The 19375-nt window shown below is 37.2% G+C and overlaps 1 protein-coding gene across 1 annotated transcript; it reads right to left on the bottom strand.

The window, feature by feature from the left end:
- Positions 1 to 14335: 14335 nt before the first annotated feature.
- On the bottom strand, positions 14336 to 16241 carry LOC114824505 (UDP-glycosyltransferase 76B1-like). Its single transcript, XM_029101654.2, has 2 exons — positions 15691 to 16241; positions 14336 to 15412 (listed from the first exon to the last, which is right to left on the bottom strand). The coding sequence occupies exons 1-2, from the start codon at positions 16169 to 16171 to the stop codon at positions 14526 to 14528; spliced, it is 1368 nt and encodes a 455-aa protein (XP_028957487.1). The 5' UTR covers positions 16172 to 16241; the 3' UTR covers positions 14336 to 14525.
- Positions 16242 to 19375: the final 3134 nt, after the last annotated feature.

Raw genomic sequence — 19375 nt, 5'->3', positions numbered from 1 at the left:
GGCCGAGCTTGAGCTTGGGCAAATGTACTATATGGGAATTTTGCTCACGCATGACGCAACCCTGGAAATTCCAGGCTGGAATCTTATCTTATTGATGGCTCTGCTGATCCAACGGCTAAAAATACGGGCTTATTTTAAAAGTTATAGTAACTTTTGCCGTTTGATCAAATTTCAAGAGTGCGGATTGTTTGATAAGGAAGATTAGGTGGAAGAGATCCGGAGATAATCCATTTTTCTGTTTTTTTCCTAAATCCCACTGTCCACTGCCAGCTCCTTTTGTCGTTACCTCTTTTTATGTTATTTTTTTTGGCAAACAGTTTTTCATAACCGGGCAAAGATGCCAAACAGGAACACGAAAGCCAAACAAAGAGGCAAACAGACAACTACACCACAGCAGTAAGGAGAAAAAGAAGGTACAAGGAACCATGACGCCGCACCAAATGCTAAAGCGTCCCTTCTCAAACTAACAAAAAAATCTACGGAGGGCAAGGAAGGCCATCATTACTTAAAACATGGACCAGGGAAGATGGGGGTCTAATGACCCAAACATGATCACATACTTCCTTACACTTGCGCGACTGATGCGTGAATTACTTGACACACAAATTAAACCCTCTTTTGACAATTGTAGTATAGATATAAGTAGGGTATCGTTCTAGGCCGGGGATTAGGAGGGATTGCTAATCTATTCTAAATTAATTTAAAAATATTAAATAAGACTCAAGGACACAAAACTAGGCTAAAAACTCTAATAACTCAAAACACACTTAGGATAACTCAAAATAATGAAAACAATCAAATTAGACACTAGGAACTGCAATGGACGGAAATTGAATTAAAAAACTAACAACAATGAAAACTAACTAAATAATATAATTTAATAATGGAAGGGTGTTTGGTTTTGACTAGAAGTAAATTAAACTTAAATAAATTACAGAATTGACAAAAACATGAAATTAAGGTGAAAGGATAAATGACGGACTAGCTAGAAGGTTTTTCTCCACACATGACACATATGCAATCTAAATTGATTTTCAGTTGTTCTTTCAATAAGTTGTGAATTTCAACACTTCAGATTAACCGTGAATAGCCCTTTTTTTAATCTTCAAGTTTTCCTTAAGTTATTGAATTGGACGGGAAAACGCATACAACAATTCAAAACATTCTTCAAAAGTCCCCTACGTGAAAAGCACAATAGAGATACAATCAAAGATCATTAAACTTTGTGAAAACTATAAGCATTGATGAGGCATTCGTAACTATGAAAAGCATGATACTCTTGCCAAGAATTTACTTAACGTGATTGTGACTAGCAACCTTTACTACTTGTGAATATAAGTTCATAACGATGAGGTGAAATTCACTTATATTCTAGCATCAAATTCATGCATGTAAATTAAGTATGCATCCTTAATCGACATACAAAAATAAGTTATCAATCAAGCAGTTAAGCAAATTAAATCACAACTCAGAAATCACAACTGAAGGTAATCAATTCATATTACAAATATATTCATGGCTTTGAATTAACCTCTAGCCAAAATAAACTTAGTTACACATTATTAAAATAGAAATAAAATATAAGTTTGGAAAGATTTAACCAAGAAAAGAAGATCTGCTGCGTCCGTGCCTCTGTGATCTGCTGCTGATTATTCCCCCATTTTTCTGCGCTGCCCCCTCTTTCCTCCAGCTGCAAAGCAGCTATTTCTTTATTCACCTCTGACCTTTCCAAAGCTGCAAGGGCAGCTCAGCTCTCGGTTCTCTCCCTCTCGTTCTTGCTCCCGCAAGGCAGCAAGCTGCTTCCTGTTTTCTGCTCCTGTCCGCCCCTTACTGACTTCTCACCTCCTTACTACTTCCTTTATTTTTTTATCTTTTTTTTTCTTTCTTTCTCCGCTGCTAAGGCAGCTTCCTGCCTTTTTTATATTTTTCTTTCTTGTTTCTGACCTTGCCAGTCTCCCTATCCTCTCTGACCTCTCCTTTCTTTCTATATTTTTTTATATCTCTTTTCTTACCTTCTCAAAGCTGCAAGGGCAGCTTACTCCTCTCCTCCCTCACGCTTTGGATCCCTCCTTTTCTGATTTCTTTCTCCGTCGTATGCCTTTGCTTTCCATACTTTTATTCCCTTTTTTTTTCTTCTTCTCCATCCGTTCCTTTCTTTTCTTCTACAAAACAAAACCATCATGATGATGTTTCAAACATCATCATGACTTATCATTATTAAATATAATTTTTAATTTAATTTAAAAGCTGATCTACACAGACAGTTTTGACGAATTTATTACATAAAATTTCACTTGTTCTATTTTTATTTTCTTTGCATAACAAATCCTATAAACACAAAAATAACGTAAATAGCTCAAAAATATAAGGAACTAACTAAGAAAAGACGAGTGAATTCGAAGTAAAAATATATATAAATATGATCCGATCAGCGACGCCAAACAGTCCGCTACCGAATTGGCTAGTCTTGGAACCCAAGACCAGCGGCAAGCTTGAAAAGCCCTTCCCAATCTAAGGCACTTCCTGAGAACTGGAAAAGCATCCCAATTGCCCTTCAAAGCCGGATCCCACAAACAGGAGATAGCATCGTATGAGTCAGATTCAACACATATTGAATTCCATCCATTGCTAACCCCCAGATTACACCCATGCAAAATGGCCAAAGCTTCCGCCATAGTAGCACCAGTAGCCTTAATCTTCTGCCTAGAGGCAGCCAAAAAACAACCCTGCTCATCCCTCGCCACAACCCCCGTGAAACCCACCCCCGACTTTGCCTCCCAATTGGCATCCACGTTTATTTTGATAACACCATGATCCGGATGAGACCACTTAACTCCATCTCCCAAACTCGAATGGTTTAGCAAAGAACGGGAACTCTGCCTTAAGATTGTCCCCTGGTAATCCGAGACCGATCTGGAGACAGCAGCAACCACCCTGCTGGGATAGATAACCTGATTGTTGAACTGAAAATCACATCTAGATTTCCAAATATGCCAGCATGTAAAAGCAATATAGGAAATTCGATCAATCCTCACCTCCGCTGACCCATTCTCTGCCGCACCCATTTGCATGAGCCAACTAGCCCAACTCGAAACTTGCTGCCGGTTAGGTCTCAGATTCAGCCTTCCTCCAAACCATACCACCTCCACCCAAGGACAGAAAAGAAAGAGGTGTTCTATGGACTCATCAAAGGAGTTACACAGAGGGCAGATGGGAGAGGGGGAAGATCTTCGAATATATAAATTCTTCATTGTAGCTAAAGCCGCATGCAGGGTCTTCCACATGAAAGTTCGAATTTTAGGAGGAACCTTCAACTTCCATACAGTTTTCCATAAGGTAGAAGGAATGGAGACCAACCTGGTAGGTTGTTGGCAGCGAACTTGGGATCGATTGAGACTCCAATAGTAGCCTGATTTCACAGAATAAGACCCCCTCTTATCAAAGGGCCAAACCAATCTATCCTTAAGCATCGGATCACCGGTTTGCAAATCCAAAATCGCCTCAACTTCAGAATCCGCCAAGAAAGGTTTTAAAAAATCCAAGTCCCATTCCCCACTCACCGGACAGATAAGGGACTTCACCTTTAGATTTTTCGAAACTTGAACTGACCCCAACGGGGACGGTCTCCCTAAAGGGATGGGGGGGATCCATCTATCCACCCAAACCCTCGTGTCATTTCCGTCCATAATCTGCCAATGAGCACCTGCCCTAAGAATCTCTCTTCCAGCAAGAAGGCTAGCCCAAACCCAAGAAGCTCTCCCACCATTCTTAGCATCAAGGAATGAGCTATTAGGAAAATAACGGGCCTTGAGAACAAGGGCCCATAATGTGTTAGGTTCAGAGATCAATCTCCAACACTGTTTGGCCAACAGAGCATCATTGAAAATCGTAAAACTCCTTAGGCCGAGACCTCCTTCCTCCTTAGACCGACCCAATCTCTCCCTGGAAACCCAATGGATCCGATTTTCACCAAGTTTTTGACCCCACCAGAATTTAGTTATCAATGCATCCATTTCATTGCAAAAAGAAACAGGAAATTTGAACAAATTCATAGGATAAGCTGGAATGGCTTGTGCCACCGCCTTAATCAGGATCTCCCGGCCGGCTTGGGAGAGAGTGGATTTTTTCCATCCCTGCAATTTATCCAGAAGCCTGCCTTTAACATAGGCCAACCCGGCTTTTTTAGATCTTCCCCATATAGCTGGAACCCCGAGATACATCCCCGGATCACCCACCCACTCAAAACCAAGAATATTAGATAGATGTCGAGAGACCTCCTCAGGGACATTGGAACCAAAACACACACTGGATTTAGACTTATTCACATGTTGTCCAGAAGCCGCACAAAAATTATCAATCAGCTGAATAAGATTCCTACAATTCTCTTCCTCAGCCTTAATAAAGATCAGAGTATCATCAGCAAAGAGAATATGGGAAATACACGGACCTGCCGGGTTCATCTGCACCCCCCTTAACCACTTCCTCTCACAAGCCTGTTGGATAATAAGAGATAGAACTTCACTAACCAAAAGGAACAAGTAAGGGGAAAGAGGATCTCCTTGCTGAAGCCCGCGAGACGGAGCAAATTTAGATCCCGGTTGACCATTTAGCAAGATGGAAAAGTTCACCGACGATATACATCCCAAAATCAACTTTCGCCATCTTTCATCGAATCCCATCTTCTCCATGACAGCCATTAAAAAGTCCCACTCCACCCTATCATAGGCCTTTTGCATATCCAACTTTATTCCCAATTCGAATTGACTCCTAGCTTTTCTAGTCTTTAGGAAATGAAAAAGCTCATGAGCAATTCCAATATTGTCTTGAATTTGCCTCTCCGCCACAAAAGCATTTTGGGAAGGAGAAATCAAATCCGGAATAACCATTTTGAGACGATTTGCCAAAACCTTGGAAAACACCTTATAAGAATAGTTGCAGAGGCTAATGGGACGAAATTGCTCCACAGATTCCGGTTTAGGCACCTTCGGAATCAGCACCAAGTGTGTAGCGTTAATTCCCCCTGGGATTTCCGTTCCATTCATCATATCCCAAATTAATTCATTCACCTCTGCAGCAATGGTGTCCCAATTAGTTTGATAAAAGATTCCCGGAAAGCCGTCAGGGCCCGGAGCTTTTAAACTTCCCATTTGCATGGCAGCAACTCTGACCTCATCACTCGAGACCACTGCCATTAGAGACTCATTCAATTCATCTGAAATTTTTGAGACAACACAGTCTAATAAATTGCCCCACTCCCTGTGACCAGAAGACGTGAAGAGATCCATGAAGTACTCATCAAACAACCGCCTAACCTGAGGAGGGTTTTCAGTCCAATTCCCATGTCTGTTTTTTAAAGCTAACACCGTATTTCTTCTTCTTCTATGCAGAGTGGATTGATGAAAGAATTTGGTATTAGCATATTGCTTACAAAGATACACAAGGAATATCATTGTTTTGTCTATATTTACCATTTGGGTTTTGGGCTTATTTTTCTACTGGGAACAATTTGAGCACTCACAAAAATTCCGAATTAAGTTTTAGGTTTGATTTGGAATTGTGGTGTTTGTTTAATTTTTTAAATTTTTTTTAAGGTTTATTAAAAAATTTGGAAAATTAAATATGTTTTTTTTTATTGTTATAGGAAAAAAGATTTCATTAAACAGAAAAGCCTCTAGTATAATCGATTCCCAAACAATCAAATCTAAAAGCATCCAAGGCCGAAGCAGGAAGGCAATAATCCTAAAAATATGGATTCGTCACTGATAGGCCCACGTGAGCTAAGTTGTCCGTGACAAAATTTGCCTCCCTAAAAATGTGATGCCATCTAATGCACGGAAATCCCGATACTAGCCACTTGATGTCCTCAATGATCGGTATAAGATGCCAAGGGGGGTTCCACTCCCCCTGCACCACCTAAATGATGAGCTTGGAATCTCCATCCACAACAAGCTTTCTCGCACCTTTGCACTTGGCAAAAGAAAGACCCTCCTTTAAAGCAGTGGCTTTCACAAGCAAGATGGTGGCCCCATTGAGATTAAAAGCACCAACTCCAACAGGTTGTCCAGCCTCGTTCCTTAAAACAAACCCAGCAACCACTTTATTTAAACAAACCGAGCCATCAAAATTTAACTTCACAAAACCTTGGGGCGGAGGCTTCCAACGAATGTTTGCTTGATTACAAAGGTTGCTTTTGTTAGTCCTTTTGCAATTGGCCTCAAAATAATATAAACCCACTCTAGCTGTAATGGCAATACTTCTGACATGATGAGGACTTATGCTTCTGAAAACTTTATTATTCCTGTCATTCCAAATTTGCCAACAATTCAGAAGAGCCTTACTAAGCTCACTCAAACCAATGCATTCATCATTGTTAATTAATTCTAACCAATCTAAAAAATCATTTGTATGACCAACATTACTCTGTCGTGTATTAACGGGGATTTGTTCCAGACTTCTTTTGCAAAATCACAATTCCGAAGAAGATGACTTTGTGTTTCTTCCTCCTTGCCACATAACAAGAAATCTTTGTTAGCATTTTGAATGAATTTACTCAATCTTACCTTAGTATGCAATTTTCCTTGAATAAGCAACCATGTAAAAAAAATTACCTTAGGGGGAATGATTAACCTCCACAACCTCTTAAGGAGCTTTTGTCTCTTCACTTCATGGTTTTGATTACTCTGAATCCAAGTAGCTGATTTAATTGAGAAATCACCAGTTGATGAATGATCCCAAATGAAGTAATCTTCCTTATTCTGCTAGGGAATAGTTACCAAATAGAATTTTTTCACAACATCTAAATCTAATACTTGAGAAAGTCGGACTTTGTCCCAGTTCCCATTATCAATAAAGCACAAACTTTAGCTTCCCAATTAATATTCTGACGCTAATTAACTTGAATGAGGTGGGCAAGCGGATAAGGAAAAACCTAACAATGGGTCCAAAAAAAGGATGTCCCTACCATTACCCACCACCCATCTCATTCCCATGTGGATAACATGTCTACTATTTAAAATTCCTTTCCAGGCTATAGAATAGTTTTGTCTAACCTTACAACTTAAAAAAATATTATTCCTTAAGTATTTCCTTTTAACCACTTCCACCCACCAATTGTTCTCATTTTTTACAACTTTCCAACCTAACTTAGCCAAACAAGCATTATTGAAATGATCCACTCTTCTAATTCCTAACCACCCCCTTGGTCTTTAGCCATGCAAACTTTATCCCAAGCTAAAGGATAAAATTTCCTATTCCTTGTTTAAATTCTTTGTTACACTAGGGGGACACTTAAAACAAGATATGATATGGTTAGGCATACCAGTTAGATTAGACTTAATAAGAGTTAATCTACCTGCTTTAGAATGAGTATTTGCCTTCCAACCCACTAACTTTTGTTTCACTCTTCTCAATAATTCTTGTTCATTAACTAGATCTCTCCAGAACACAATGTTATGAATTTCCAAGTACTTACCAATTGTTGTTTTGTGTTGTATATGTAGGATATTGACAATTGCATTTCTAGTTTGAGCACTAGTATTGTTTGAAAAGTATAAAGATGATTTATGAAAATTTACCTGCTGACCAGAAGCTTTAGCAAACATATTACAAATTTGGAGGACATTCCGCGCACCCTTAGTAGTTGCATTGGCAAACAAAAGATAGTCATCTGCAAACACTAGATTAGAAATTCTAAATCCCCCGGGAGAGGATAAAATACCAATATGAGACTTAGGGTTATTGGCCATACTGTTAAAATGTCTAATTACATGTTACATGCAAAGCATAAAAATATAAGGCGATAAAGGATCCCCTTGCCTAATCCCTATTTTCGGGTAGAAATAACCATGGGTAGAACCATTTATTAAGACTGAGAATGAAGAGGACTTAATGCACACCATAACTAAATCGACCCACCTTACCGCAAAACCAAATCTCAAAAGCACCTAAACAATATAATCCCAATAAGGAAATCATAGGCCTTTTCAAGATCTAATTTTATTCCCGTTGCTCCAATCCTTCCTTCTCTTCTTTTTTTAATTTTTAATTTTTTAATTTTTTAATTTTTTAATTTTTTATACTTTAAAGCTAGAGAACATCTCATGATCTATCAAGATATTATCATGAATAGAACACCCTGGGGCAAAAGCCCCTTGACAGTTAGATATGAACAAATCAAGCAAAGGTCTTAACCTTTTGATAATGATTTTCATAATAATTTTGTAACTAACATTACAAAGGCTAATTGGTTTGTAGTTACTTACCACCTCCGGATTCTCCACTTTGGGAATAAGAACTATGTTGGTATGATTAATCAATTTTAGACTGAAATTATTAAGGAAAAAATCCTTCACCATTGCACTAACTAAATCTTTAATGGTATCCCAGCATTCATGGTAGAAACTTGCATTAATACCATCAGGCCCTGGTGCCTTTAGTGCACGAATGCTTTTCATCGCCTCCCAAACCTCAACGTCCTCCATAGGTTTGAGAAGCATTTCATTTTGACTATTATCAATGCAAGGGGTAATAATATTAGCACAAGAAGAAATATCAACGGGTGAAGGAGGACAATCACAAGAAAAACACAGTTTAAATTCCTGTACAAAAACTTGTTCAAGTCTTTCATCCACATTCCACCAAAACCCATTATTGTCCTTCATCCTCTTAATTTCGTGTCTTTTCTTCCGTATAGTTGCTACCGTTTGAAAGAACCTAGTGTTCTTATCACCTAACTGGAGAGAATTGACTTTAGCTTTTTGTGCCCACATAATTTCCTCTTGCTTTAGTATCGAATTTAGTTCTTCACTTATCTTAGTTTCGAGTTCCAATTCAACATCAACATTTTTATTTCTCATAATGGTCTCTTGGATCACAGCCAGTTCACCAAGGATGCATTCCTTGTGAACTTTCAAATTACCAAAAGTAGTCTTATTCCAATTCTTTACTAAGTAATTAAACATATTTGCACAAACTCTAAAATTATTCATAGGATTGAAACCACCATTACATTTCCAAGCATCATTCACAAACTCCTTGAAATCAGGATGCAACAGCCACATCGCTTCAAATTTGAAGGAATTATTATGTCTACTACTAATGTTTGTTGAATTAAAAGTTACCCGAAAATAGGATAATTATGAAGATTATAATTAGGATTTTCATTTAACCAATATGAATTACCCAAGGCACGATCAAGTCTTTCATAAATTCGATTACTACCTTCCTGATTATTGCACCAAGTAAAAGGCACCCCAGAAGCATTAAGAGATAAGAGGTTACCGTTGTTAAGAAATTGGAGGAATTTGTTCATAAAAGTTGTAGTAACCTGGCAACTTCCTTCTTTTTTTTCTTCAGAAATGTCCATAATGTTGTTAAAATCTGCCATTAAACACCCCGGTTTAACTTTAGGACTAAGCAATAAAATGTCCTCCAACATAATAGATTGCAAGTGTTTTCGTGGTTATGCACACACAAAAGTGAAATAATGTTCAACCTTTGAGAAAAATCAATAACCACACAGTGTAAAAAACAAGAAGAGGAAGAGATAACATTAACATCCACCTTACAAGAATTCCAGAACAAGAATAATCCCCCAGTCCTACCAACAGGGCTACAACTGCAAAGTTTTTCAAAAAGCCTTCCATAAAAGTTTACAAGGAATGATCTGTTACTGATCTCCGCCACAGCAAGGGTCGACAGTGACATAATCAGACGGAAGGGAAACCACTCACACAATAGTGAGAACGACTCTCAGGAAGAGAGAACTCACACAGAAAGAGTTTTTTTGCCACAATTCCTGTATGCCTATAATTTGGATCCACAAAAGTAGACAAGGTAAGTATGACGATTACTATATATGTATATTGATTGGAAGCATTCACTGTGACGAATTGGATGCCCTATAGGAGGCTCTGAGACAACTTTCTTCCATGTTATTAAAACTAGATTTGGCATTCGTGTAGTGTTTTTCATATTTGTGTCGTTTTCATGTCATACTCGATATTTTAACGGGTTGTGTCGTGTAACACCTGTTAAAATGAACAGGTAATATGACCAAGTCGAAACTCGACTCGTTAATATTAATAGATAATATGGTCCGACCCATTACCCATTAAAGAAAATTTATTTTAAACCAGTAAATAATCAAATAAAAAAACATAATACTAAATTAGTAAATACATACCACATTATCATATAAATATTACTTCAAAACATAAAAACACATTTGTCACAGCCCGTCCCAGAAATGTACTTTATTTTATCATTGTGGTTGTGAAAAGATAGATTTACCCTTGAGCGTCGGATGTGTGTTTGTGTGGAATTAAAGAATTGAGTCAATTAGTTCTATCCCTAACTAATTGGACCCAATTAGAACTAAAAAATTAAAGAGTTGGGATTGGTGTGCATTTTTGGACCACACAAATACATACCCTTCTCTCTCTTTCCCGTGCTCTCTCTCTCATCTCGCAGACTCTCTCTTCACTCTCCTCCGTACGGACCACCTTGAAACTGAGCCAAATCTTCATATATCGAGGAAGAAAATGGTACCGTTGTGTTCGTGATGACCCTACAAGTTCAAAAGTACCAATTTCAGGTAAGAACTCGTTCGATTTCACGTTGAAAACTCAAGCTCCGAGTTGAACACTATTCATGAACTTTTGAATGGTTATGTTTTAGGACAATCCAAGCCTTCAGCGAACTCTAGGAGGTTCTCATGAAGCTCGGAGTGCTTCGTTAGCTTGGTTTTGACGTCGGGATCATGAGGTTCGAAGGTGGTCGATTTTGTTGAGATTTTTCTGACGTGTTTTCGAAGGATTTGAGGCTCCAAAGAGGTATAACCTTCTTCCTCTTGAAATTTGTGACATTTGGGTGAAAATTTCATAGAAAATGGTGCAAAAACGAGAGAGAAATGGGCAGTTGCAGGTCTGCCCAGAATCCGGGGCCGGTGGCACTATTCCGGCGTCTGGAGGTTGAAGGTGATGTGCATGAGGGCGCGTGATGCCGTGCCCTCCCCAGCGCGTGAGGGCGCGTAAGCTATAGGAATTTTTTTCTAAAAATATCAAGATGTTCGTGAGGTTGTGTAGGTCACGTTGGTATATTCATATACCCATTTTGAGCTATGTATGAGAAGTTAGTAGCTAGTTTTGCCTATATGCTTTAAAATAACGTTTTTATAGTTAATTCGCATATAGGTGAGACTTATTCCGAGGACGAGCGTATCCACGGGCGACTCGGGGGTTACGACCCGTCGACATAACAGTGAGTGGGCTTTTGTTTTCGGTATATATTTATATACTTGATTTATTTCCCAGAAATTTGTTTTAAATGAAAGTATGCTTTGAAACAATATGCTAAATGACTTTATATTCTGAATATGCATTTCCATGGTTGCATATATATATAAATGTGGTGTTGTGGAGGCACAAGTAAGTTTGGGTAAGTTATGTTTGATTAGGTGAACTATGAACGACTTGATCCTTATTTAGGGTACATAGGCAGTCTAACGAGAGGTTAGATGCATCCATTCAATAAATGAGATGAACATGTTGATTGTCTATATGAGATGTGATTAAAACAAAGGCCTTAGTTATGAATAGAATGATTATAAATGTATTGATGAACATTGAACTCATAACCTGCACCAGGGTGATTGCGATTTAGTCAAAGAGAGTTGGCACAAGCCTGTATATTATGTCACCTCCCACACCATATGCTCACATTGGATCCAATTTAGGTGCACAGTCTTGTCATACAGACCACTATAGGTGGTTCTGACTCGTAGGTGACTAACGATTTATCGCATAACTAGCGTAAGGGCGTAGCATTAAGCATAACTATATTACACCTAACCTTGTCGTACATACCATTTCAGTGGTTCTGACTTATGTGCAGTATATTGCCGTATAGGTCATAGAAGTGACTCCGGCTAGATTGAGTTTGAGCTAGGAATTCAGCCGTACAGACTACCACAGGAGTTCCGGCTAACATATCACATTTCTATGAAATTATTCTTACCCGGATTGTTTACTTTGTTATATTTTGGCATGGCATACATATGAAAATGATTATGTGAAGCATGAACTAAATTGATATGATTTCAGATATATAGATATATCTATATATAGATATATATATATATATATAGATATATCTATATGTATATAGATATATCTATATGTATATGTATGTATATGCTCATATCTTGATTCTAGAAAAATTATACATGTTTTACAGCGAGGGGTTAGTTATGCTGAATAATGAAATGGTTTTTAAAACATTTGTTTTTGCCCACTCACGCTTTCTGTTTTACGCCCCTCCAGGTTCTAAGTAAGATTGCTGTTGGTGGCTCGGGATCTTCAGCAGTTCTGACCTATTTGAATAATAGTAGGACATTCCTGGTACTGTGTAACTAGTACTTGTCCTATTGGACTGCACCTAGACTTTATGCTCTGATTATGAGTGTTTATTGTTGTAACTAACTCTTATCATTTTCTGTTTAGTAGTGTACTCTAGTAATGTGGTTTTTAGTTATTCGTATATTTGCTATCTTTATCGCTTCCACACTGTGCACATGGCTACGTCACTCTCACGTGACGGCCAACATGCCTTGGCCTCAGTCGGGGTGTGTCACATTTGTCTTTCACGTATCACATAAATATTAATTAATGTAGAAGTGTGAAAGATATTAATATATATATATATATATATATATATATATATATATATAAACGCTCGTACAGACAAGCTTTACAACTTTCATGATGGGTTTAACTTCGAAATTTGCCACTATAATCACATAAACTATAGATTGAAATTTAACCATTGATTATCATTTACATTTACGCTCAATTCTTCTCACCAATTTTTTTTTAAGTTTTCTTTTTTGAAAACATGATCTTTTAGAGGATGCAGGAAGATGAACAATTCAGATCATTGATATTACGTTCAAAGTTTCACTGTTAGTGAAAATATTGCTCAGAGTTTATAAAGTCTCCAAAAACTATATAACATTGACTCATATTCAGGTAACCGTACATATTGGAACGTAATATCAACAACCCGAACCATTCATGTTTCTATATCCGCTAAAAGATCATGTTTTCAAAAGAGAAAATATGAAAAACAAAATTTAGTGAAAGAGTAAAGCATAAACGATAATCGACGATTAAATATAAATCTAAGGTTCATGGATTATGGTGTTAGATTTCGGAGTTGGATCCCTTCACGAAAGTTGTAAAGCTTATCATTATAAGTGATTGTATATTTTTTTTTGTTCACATTTTCACACTTATAAAATAATTATTACGAATTTTATTAATTTTGAACTCAAATAAAAACACTATTCATGAGGGTTTGGAGGGTTTTAAAATTCTAAACGACAATGTATCCATCATCTATGTGTGGAGGATGCAATCACGAGCATTTATATATTCTTTCACATTTTTCACTTGTACACTAATTATTATGAAATTTTATTTATTTTGAACTCCCCTAAAAATACTATTCATGAGGCTTTGTACGGTTTTAAAAATTCAAACAATGATGTACCCATCTCAAAGCATAGAGGATGTGATCACAAGTATTTGCATATTCTTTTTTCACATTTTTTGCACTTGTAAATTAATTATTATAATTTTTTAATTTGTTTAGTATTTTTAAATTACTTTGATATTTAATTTTTTAATGTGTTTTATAATGTTTTAATCTCACGTTTAAGAGGATAAAACATTTATGAGTATGATTGTATGAGAGAGAGAGAGTAAAAGCTTTGCTACGTCGTTGACTCTGAAATTGAAAGACTGTGATTTTGCTTATACTAATATTATACTAGTTGATTTGAATTTAAGACAGTAGGTCAAGTAAAATTTATCTTAGTAATGATAAGAAACTCTCATAATAAAAATAAATAAAACTTTTTATTTTTTTAACTTATGTAGAATAGTAATACAATAATACATATTTAATATACTATATTTTATAGTAAGTTTGTTTAGTAGCTTAATTTTAAAATCATCAAAATATTTTTTTCTTAACGGGTTGAAACGGGTTACCCATTGGTTACCTGTGTGTAAACCCGTTATTAACGGGTGACTTAGTAACTACCCTAAACCTTTTATTTTCGTGTCGTTTAAAAATTTACCAGATCTAATTAGAACCATTATTGTTTTGGTTTGTTGGTATTCTGACCTACATCACATGTTCGAATGAGTTGAAGATTAAGTTGAAACGTGCAAATCTGGTAGTAAAGTGAAGACTGGCTTTTGTCGAGATTTTATTTTATACACATACTGTAGTTAACACATTGCTAAAAGCCTCTATTTATGTAAACACATAATGCAACCCAACAATTTTATTGAATAAATAATACCACTTAGTACTTTTTTTTTTTTTGTTAAACGATAGATTTTCTTTTATTTAGTCACCGATGAAGTTCGAACTCACATCCTCATGTAAGAGCTCAACTCATTTTTACCACTATGGTAAATGGCTACTTGCAATACCACTTAATTTCTTACACAAACGATTTATAACGATAAAATGTGCTTGGCCAAGCCATCCAAATATTGGTACGAAGAGCCACCTTCTTTGAGGCAACGATTTGCCTTTTCCATCAACTTTAAGGATCTCTCTTTGATCTCTTCCCCTTCTTTTTCAAGCATCAGTCTTCTAATTGTTCTTTCAACATCACCTCTCTCAATCCCATGCTCCAACTGCAGCCCTACCTTCCAAACATCACTCACATTTCTTGCAATCAGCATTTGCTCAATGTAACCTGGCGTACAAATCATAGGGACCCCTTCACAAATGCTCTCTATTGTAGAATTCCAACCATTGTGAGTCCAAAAGACTCCAACTGCTAGGTGGGCCAATACTTCTTTTTGTGGAGCCCATTTCACAATGTAAGCTCTCCCGTTCAATGCTTCTAAAAACCCGTTAGGTAACGCTTCGAGCCAATCAAACCCGTTAACCAACCCGGGTCGAACAACCCACAAAAAGGGTTGATTGCTGTTGGCCAGCCCCCAAGCTATCTCCAAAAATTGAGCTTCCTCTATCTGTATAATGCTCCCAAAGCTAACATAAACAACAGATTTTGGCGCTTGAGTGTTCAGCCATGAAATGCAACTCTGATCTTGTGCCAATAAACTACTTGAAGAGGATATTGTACGGCAACACTTGTGAAATGGACCTATTGGGAAAATGGGAACATTGGGCAGGTGTCGGCGGATTCTGGCCAGAGCATGTCCTTCAAGATCTTCAAATGTATTTAAGATGAGTCCATAAGAAGACTTTGGTTCATTTGACACTTGGATGGCCAGTTGATAATAATTCTCAGGATCGGAACCGGGCGCCTTTGGCAGGTCTTTAACTTTGATAGGTGATAGTTCTGTGATTACCTCTTCTAGTCGAGAATCTAATTATTGCCAATATAATAGAAAGCCAAATATAAGTTGTTCAAGTATTTGTATATTATCATCAGTCCACTCGTGTTTATAACCAGTGAATTAGTAATACTAGGTACCAATGGCGAGTAAAAAGACATTTTGTAATATTTGACAATTATTCCGATAAAAGCACTATCTGTGTCAAAAAATAAATAAATTTAGCAACTCTATTTTGTGCAACTAATAGTGGTATTGAGTTATTTTGTTGTAACCAACATAGAAAGAAAGAAGCATATATCTGATGTACCTTGTATTGGCAGGTAACCCTTTTCCTTGAGAAGCGGAAACGCAGCCAAAACGGCAAAATTAGTGGCGCACGAGACATCCAACAAGATCCTCGGAAGCTTAAAACTCTCCGCAATGGGTCGAGTGAAGTGAAGGAGAGTGTCCGAGATCAAGCAAGCAACGGGGCCTTCCAACTTAACGTCATCCGATAACAATCCGGCCAAGCATTCTCTGAAAGGCTCGACACATCTAACATTGAGAAGATAAAGAAAACCTTTGGGATCCCTCGAGGCGGCCTCGGTTTCGGAGAAGTCGACAGGGATTGAATGGTACGTGAACTGTGGGTTTAGGGTAGAAGGGTTGAGGGAGTTGAAGCGTGTGTGAATAATGGTTATGGAGAAGCCTCTGGAGTGTAGAACGTTGGCCAGTTCTAGCATAGAATTTATGTGGCCTTGAAACGGCAGTGGGAAGATGATCACTCTCCTGCCTTTGCTTTGTTCCATTTTTGAATCGAGAATGTTTATTTTTGCTTTTTTTTTTTTGGTCAAAGAATGTTAGTTTTTGCTTATGAATTTCATGTATATATAGATTATTGGGTCAGTGGAAACTGTTGTTTTACCTCAAGTTAAGCGTTTAACCTTTAACAGAAAAAAAAAAAAAAAGTTTCACAACTTCATGACTTTATAAAAAGGAGTGCAATTTAGGTTATGTTATCTCGTTACGTCACATGTCTAATGATACTGATAATTACATTAATATTTCATGGATCCACGATTATTATTTATATCATTAATATTATTGATATTTTGATTAACCATATGTCGGTTTATTTTAATTTTAATTTTATTGAATACTTCATACTGAGTTTCTTAAACAAACGATTTATAATGATAAGATGTGTTTAACCAAGCCATCCAAAGATTGGTAGGAAGAGCCACCTCTTTGAGGCAATGATTTGCTTTTTTCCATCCACTTTAATTCAATCCCTTTGATCTCTTCCCCTTCTTTCTCAACCATCAGTCTTCTAATTGTTCTTTCAACCTCACCTCTCTCAATTCCATGCTCCAACTGCAGCCCTACCTTCCAAACATCACTCACATTTCTTGCATTCACCATTTGGTCAGTAAACATCACGTGCAAATCATAGGGACCCCCTCACTAATACTTTTCAATGTACAATTTGATGGATCACAAGATCAATCTCTAATGTCGTTAGACTATTGATTACTATGCGGTAGTGCCAAAGGAGAAATAGAACACCAACGGGAAGAAGAGAAAATGCATTTCACGTTGGATTGATTTGTTTGAGAAATGAATCCTCCCTTTATAGACTTCATCGTACCATTTTTAGAGAGTTGTGAAACTTCTCTGAATGGTTTTATCCCTTCATGATAAGACAGTTCACTTATAGAATGGTATAACCCTTATTAAGTCATACCTCTTATACACCATTCTTATGGTGCACCTCCATACATCAAATACATATATAGTAAAGCTAACATCATCATGATTATATTCCAACAATTCCTACTTAATCTTGATGATGTAAGATTTCGTTGGCTATGCAGATTGGATCATTACTGAGTATCAAATCCTAATTACTCATGACTTTCCAACCATAGTTTACAAACATTTGTAAACTGCTGTTAATCTGTGGTTCGGCTTATACGTGCTCACGCTTTGACCAGTTTTACCGACCGCGTTTTTATCAATGACTCCATTTTACTAATGCTCAAGTAAAATGACAACATTACTTTTTACTAAGAAAATACCTTCCGTACCTAATATTAATGGCGAATTCAATCAAATCTAACTTGACTTACATTGAAATTTCGACCAAATACTTTCTTCTAAGCCAATTCAGAGGCTTTCCTCTTAGCAGTTCCAGCGTGGGAGGTGAACAGTAACTCCCCTTAATGAACAGTAACTGCTTTTTGCACCTCCAGTGTGGGAGCCCTCCCCTTGGCTATAGGTAATAAAATAATACAAAATAATTTTATTTGTAATTTCGGATAAGATTTTTAATCGTTCTCGTTGCGCTACGTGTCATAATCCGAAAAAACAATTATTGGTGATGGATTTCCGATAAGATTTTTAATCGTTCTCATTGCGTCACGTGTCATTATCCAAAAATACAATTATTGGTGATGGATTTCAGATAAGATTATTAACCAATCACGTCGCGCCACGTGTCATAATTTGTTTACAATATTTGAGGATAGATTTCCATCAGATTTTTAACAAATGACGGCATGCCACGTAGCATGAATAAGACTCCACATTTCTCGCAACTGCATCTCATTACCCATAAGCGAACTATGAGTAACTTCAACCCAGCTAGTACACAACGCAACATCTTCAAGAAGCGACCAATTCGTACCTGCAGTAGTAGTCATTTTGTTGAAAAAAAATGGATTGAAACTTTGAGAGAAAGATAGGAATTTGATTGAAAGTAGTTAAGAAAATATGAAATTGTGGTGTAAGGTAGATGATAATGAGAAGTATTTATAGAAAAGTAAAAACAATTTTTTTTAAAAAAATTCAGATTTTTTACAATTTTTTAAATTTTTTATTGAACTAATTAATCTCTGTCGTTGGATTTAAAAAAAAATTGAATTCCAACACTCCAGATTGTGCCATGTGTCACAACAGTAACTTTTTAAAATTTTAAAACTATTTTTCATTTATTTATTTATTTATAAATCAGAATAATATCAACCGTCGATCTCAGATCCAATGGTTGATATTAAATAAGTTTTTTTATTTTATTTTTATTACCGTTGCAAATCGAACGGCCTATTTTAAAGAGCCGTTGAGATCGAACGGACCGTGGGAAGCCACGTGGCTTCCCAACGGTAGGCAGACTGCATCGCGGGCCCCTGGGGTCTGAAATTTGTCGGCTGACTCGCCCCCACGCGCAGGTGAGGCGCACGCGCCTGACAGAAAAAAAATTAAAAATGAGACTGACGCTAGGCTAACGTCAGCCCTGAGTCAGGTCCACCTCGGGCTTGCGGGCTAGCGATTCCTCACAAGCCTGTTGCTCGGGCCGGCCTAGTCCCTTGGGCTCCCCACGCTGGAGGGCTTCAACCAGGCTATCATGCCCTGTTTGGTCCACTGTCCCCCGAGCAGCAACCCACAGTGGAGTTGCTCTCAATACACATTAAACAAATGGTACACATTAAACAAATGGTGCCACGCCAACGATCGGAGGTAGGCAAAGGACAGGGTGGTGACTGGCCGACTGACTGTGACTATTAAACATTAAACCTTTAAGAGTGAAGACAAATTGGTGCATTGATTTTGAATTTGGCTTATGTGCTCCAATTGGGGTTTGGTGATTTCGGATAACTAGTTGTGACTTGTGGTTGAAAAAGTAGGATTTTTCTATGTTTAGAGCTGAAAGGTTGATGGAGTTGGAACGGGTGTGGATAATAGTTATGGAGACGCCTTTAGAGTGTAGAATATTGGCCAGCTCTAGAATAGGGGTTTATATCATTAATGTTATCGATATTTGGAGTAGTTGTATGTCATTTTACATTAAAACAAGGATAGGAGTGTACATTATTTTATAAAAAATAGTAGATTTTTATATCATATTAGTATAATTCTTCTAATAGAGGTGAGAACCATTTGTATTGGTTGATCCTACCTTTATTAGAGAGGTAGTACAAATATGGTATGAAAAATAGAATAAGATTCTCTCATCT

This window comes from Malus domestica, chromosome 01 (assembly GCF_042453785.1).
Source record: "Malus domestica chromosome 01, GDT2T_hap1".
NCBI classification, from domain to species: domain Eukaryota; kingdom Viridiplantae; phylum Streptophyta; class Magnoliopsida; order Rosales; family Rosaceae; genus Malus; species Malus domestica.
This window is presented reverse-complemented; position numbering and strand designations above follow the sequence as displayed.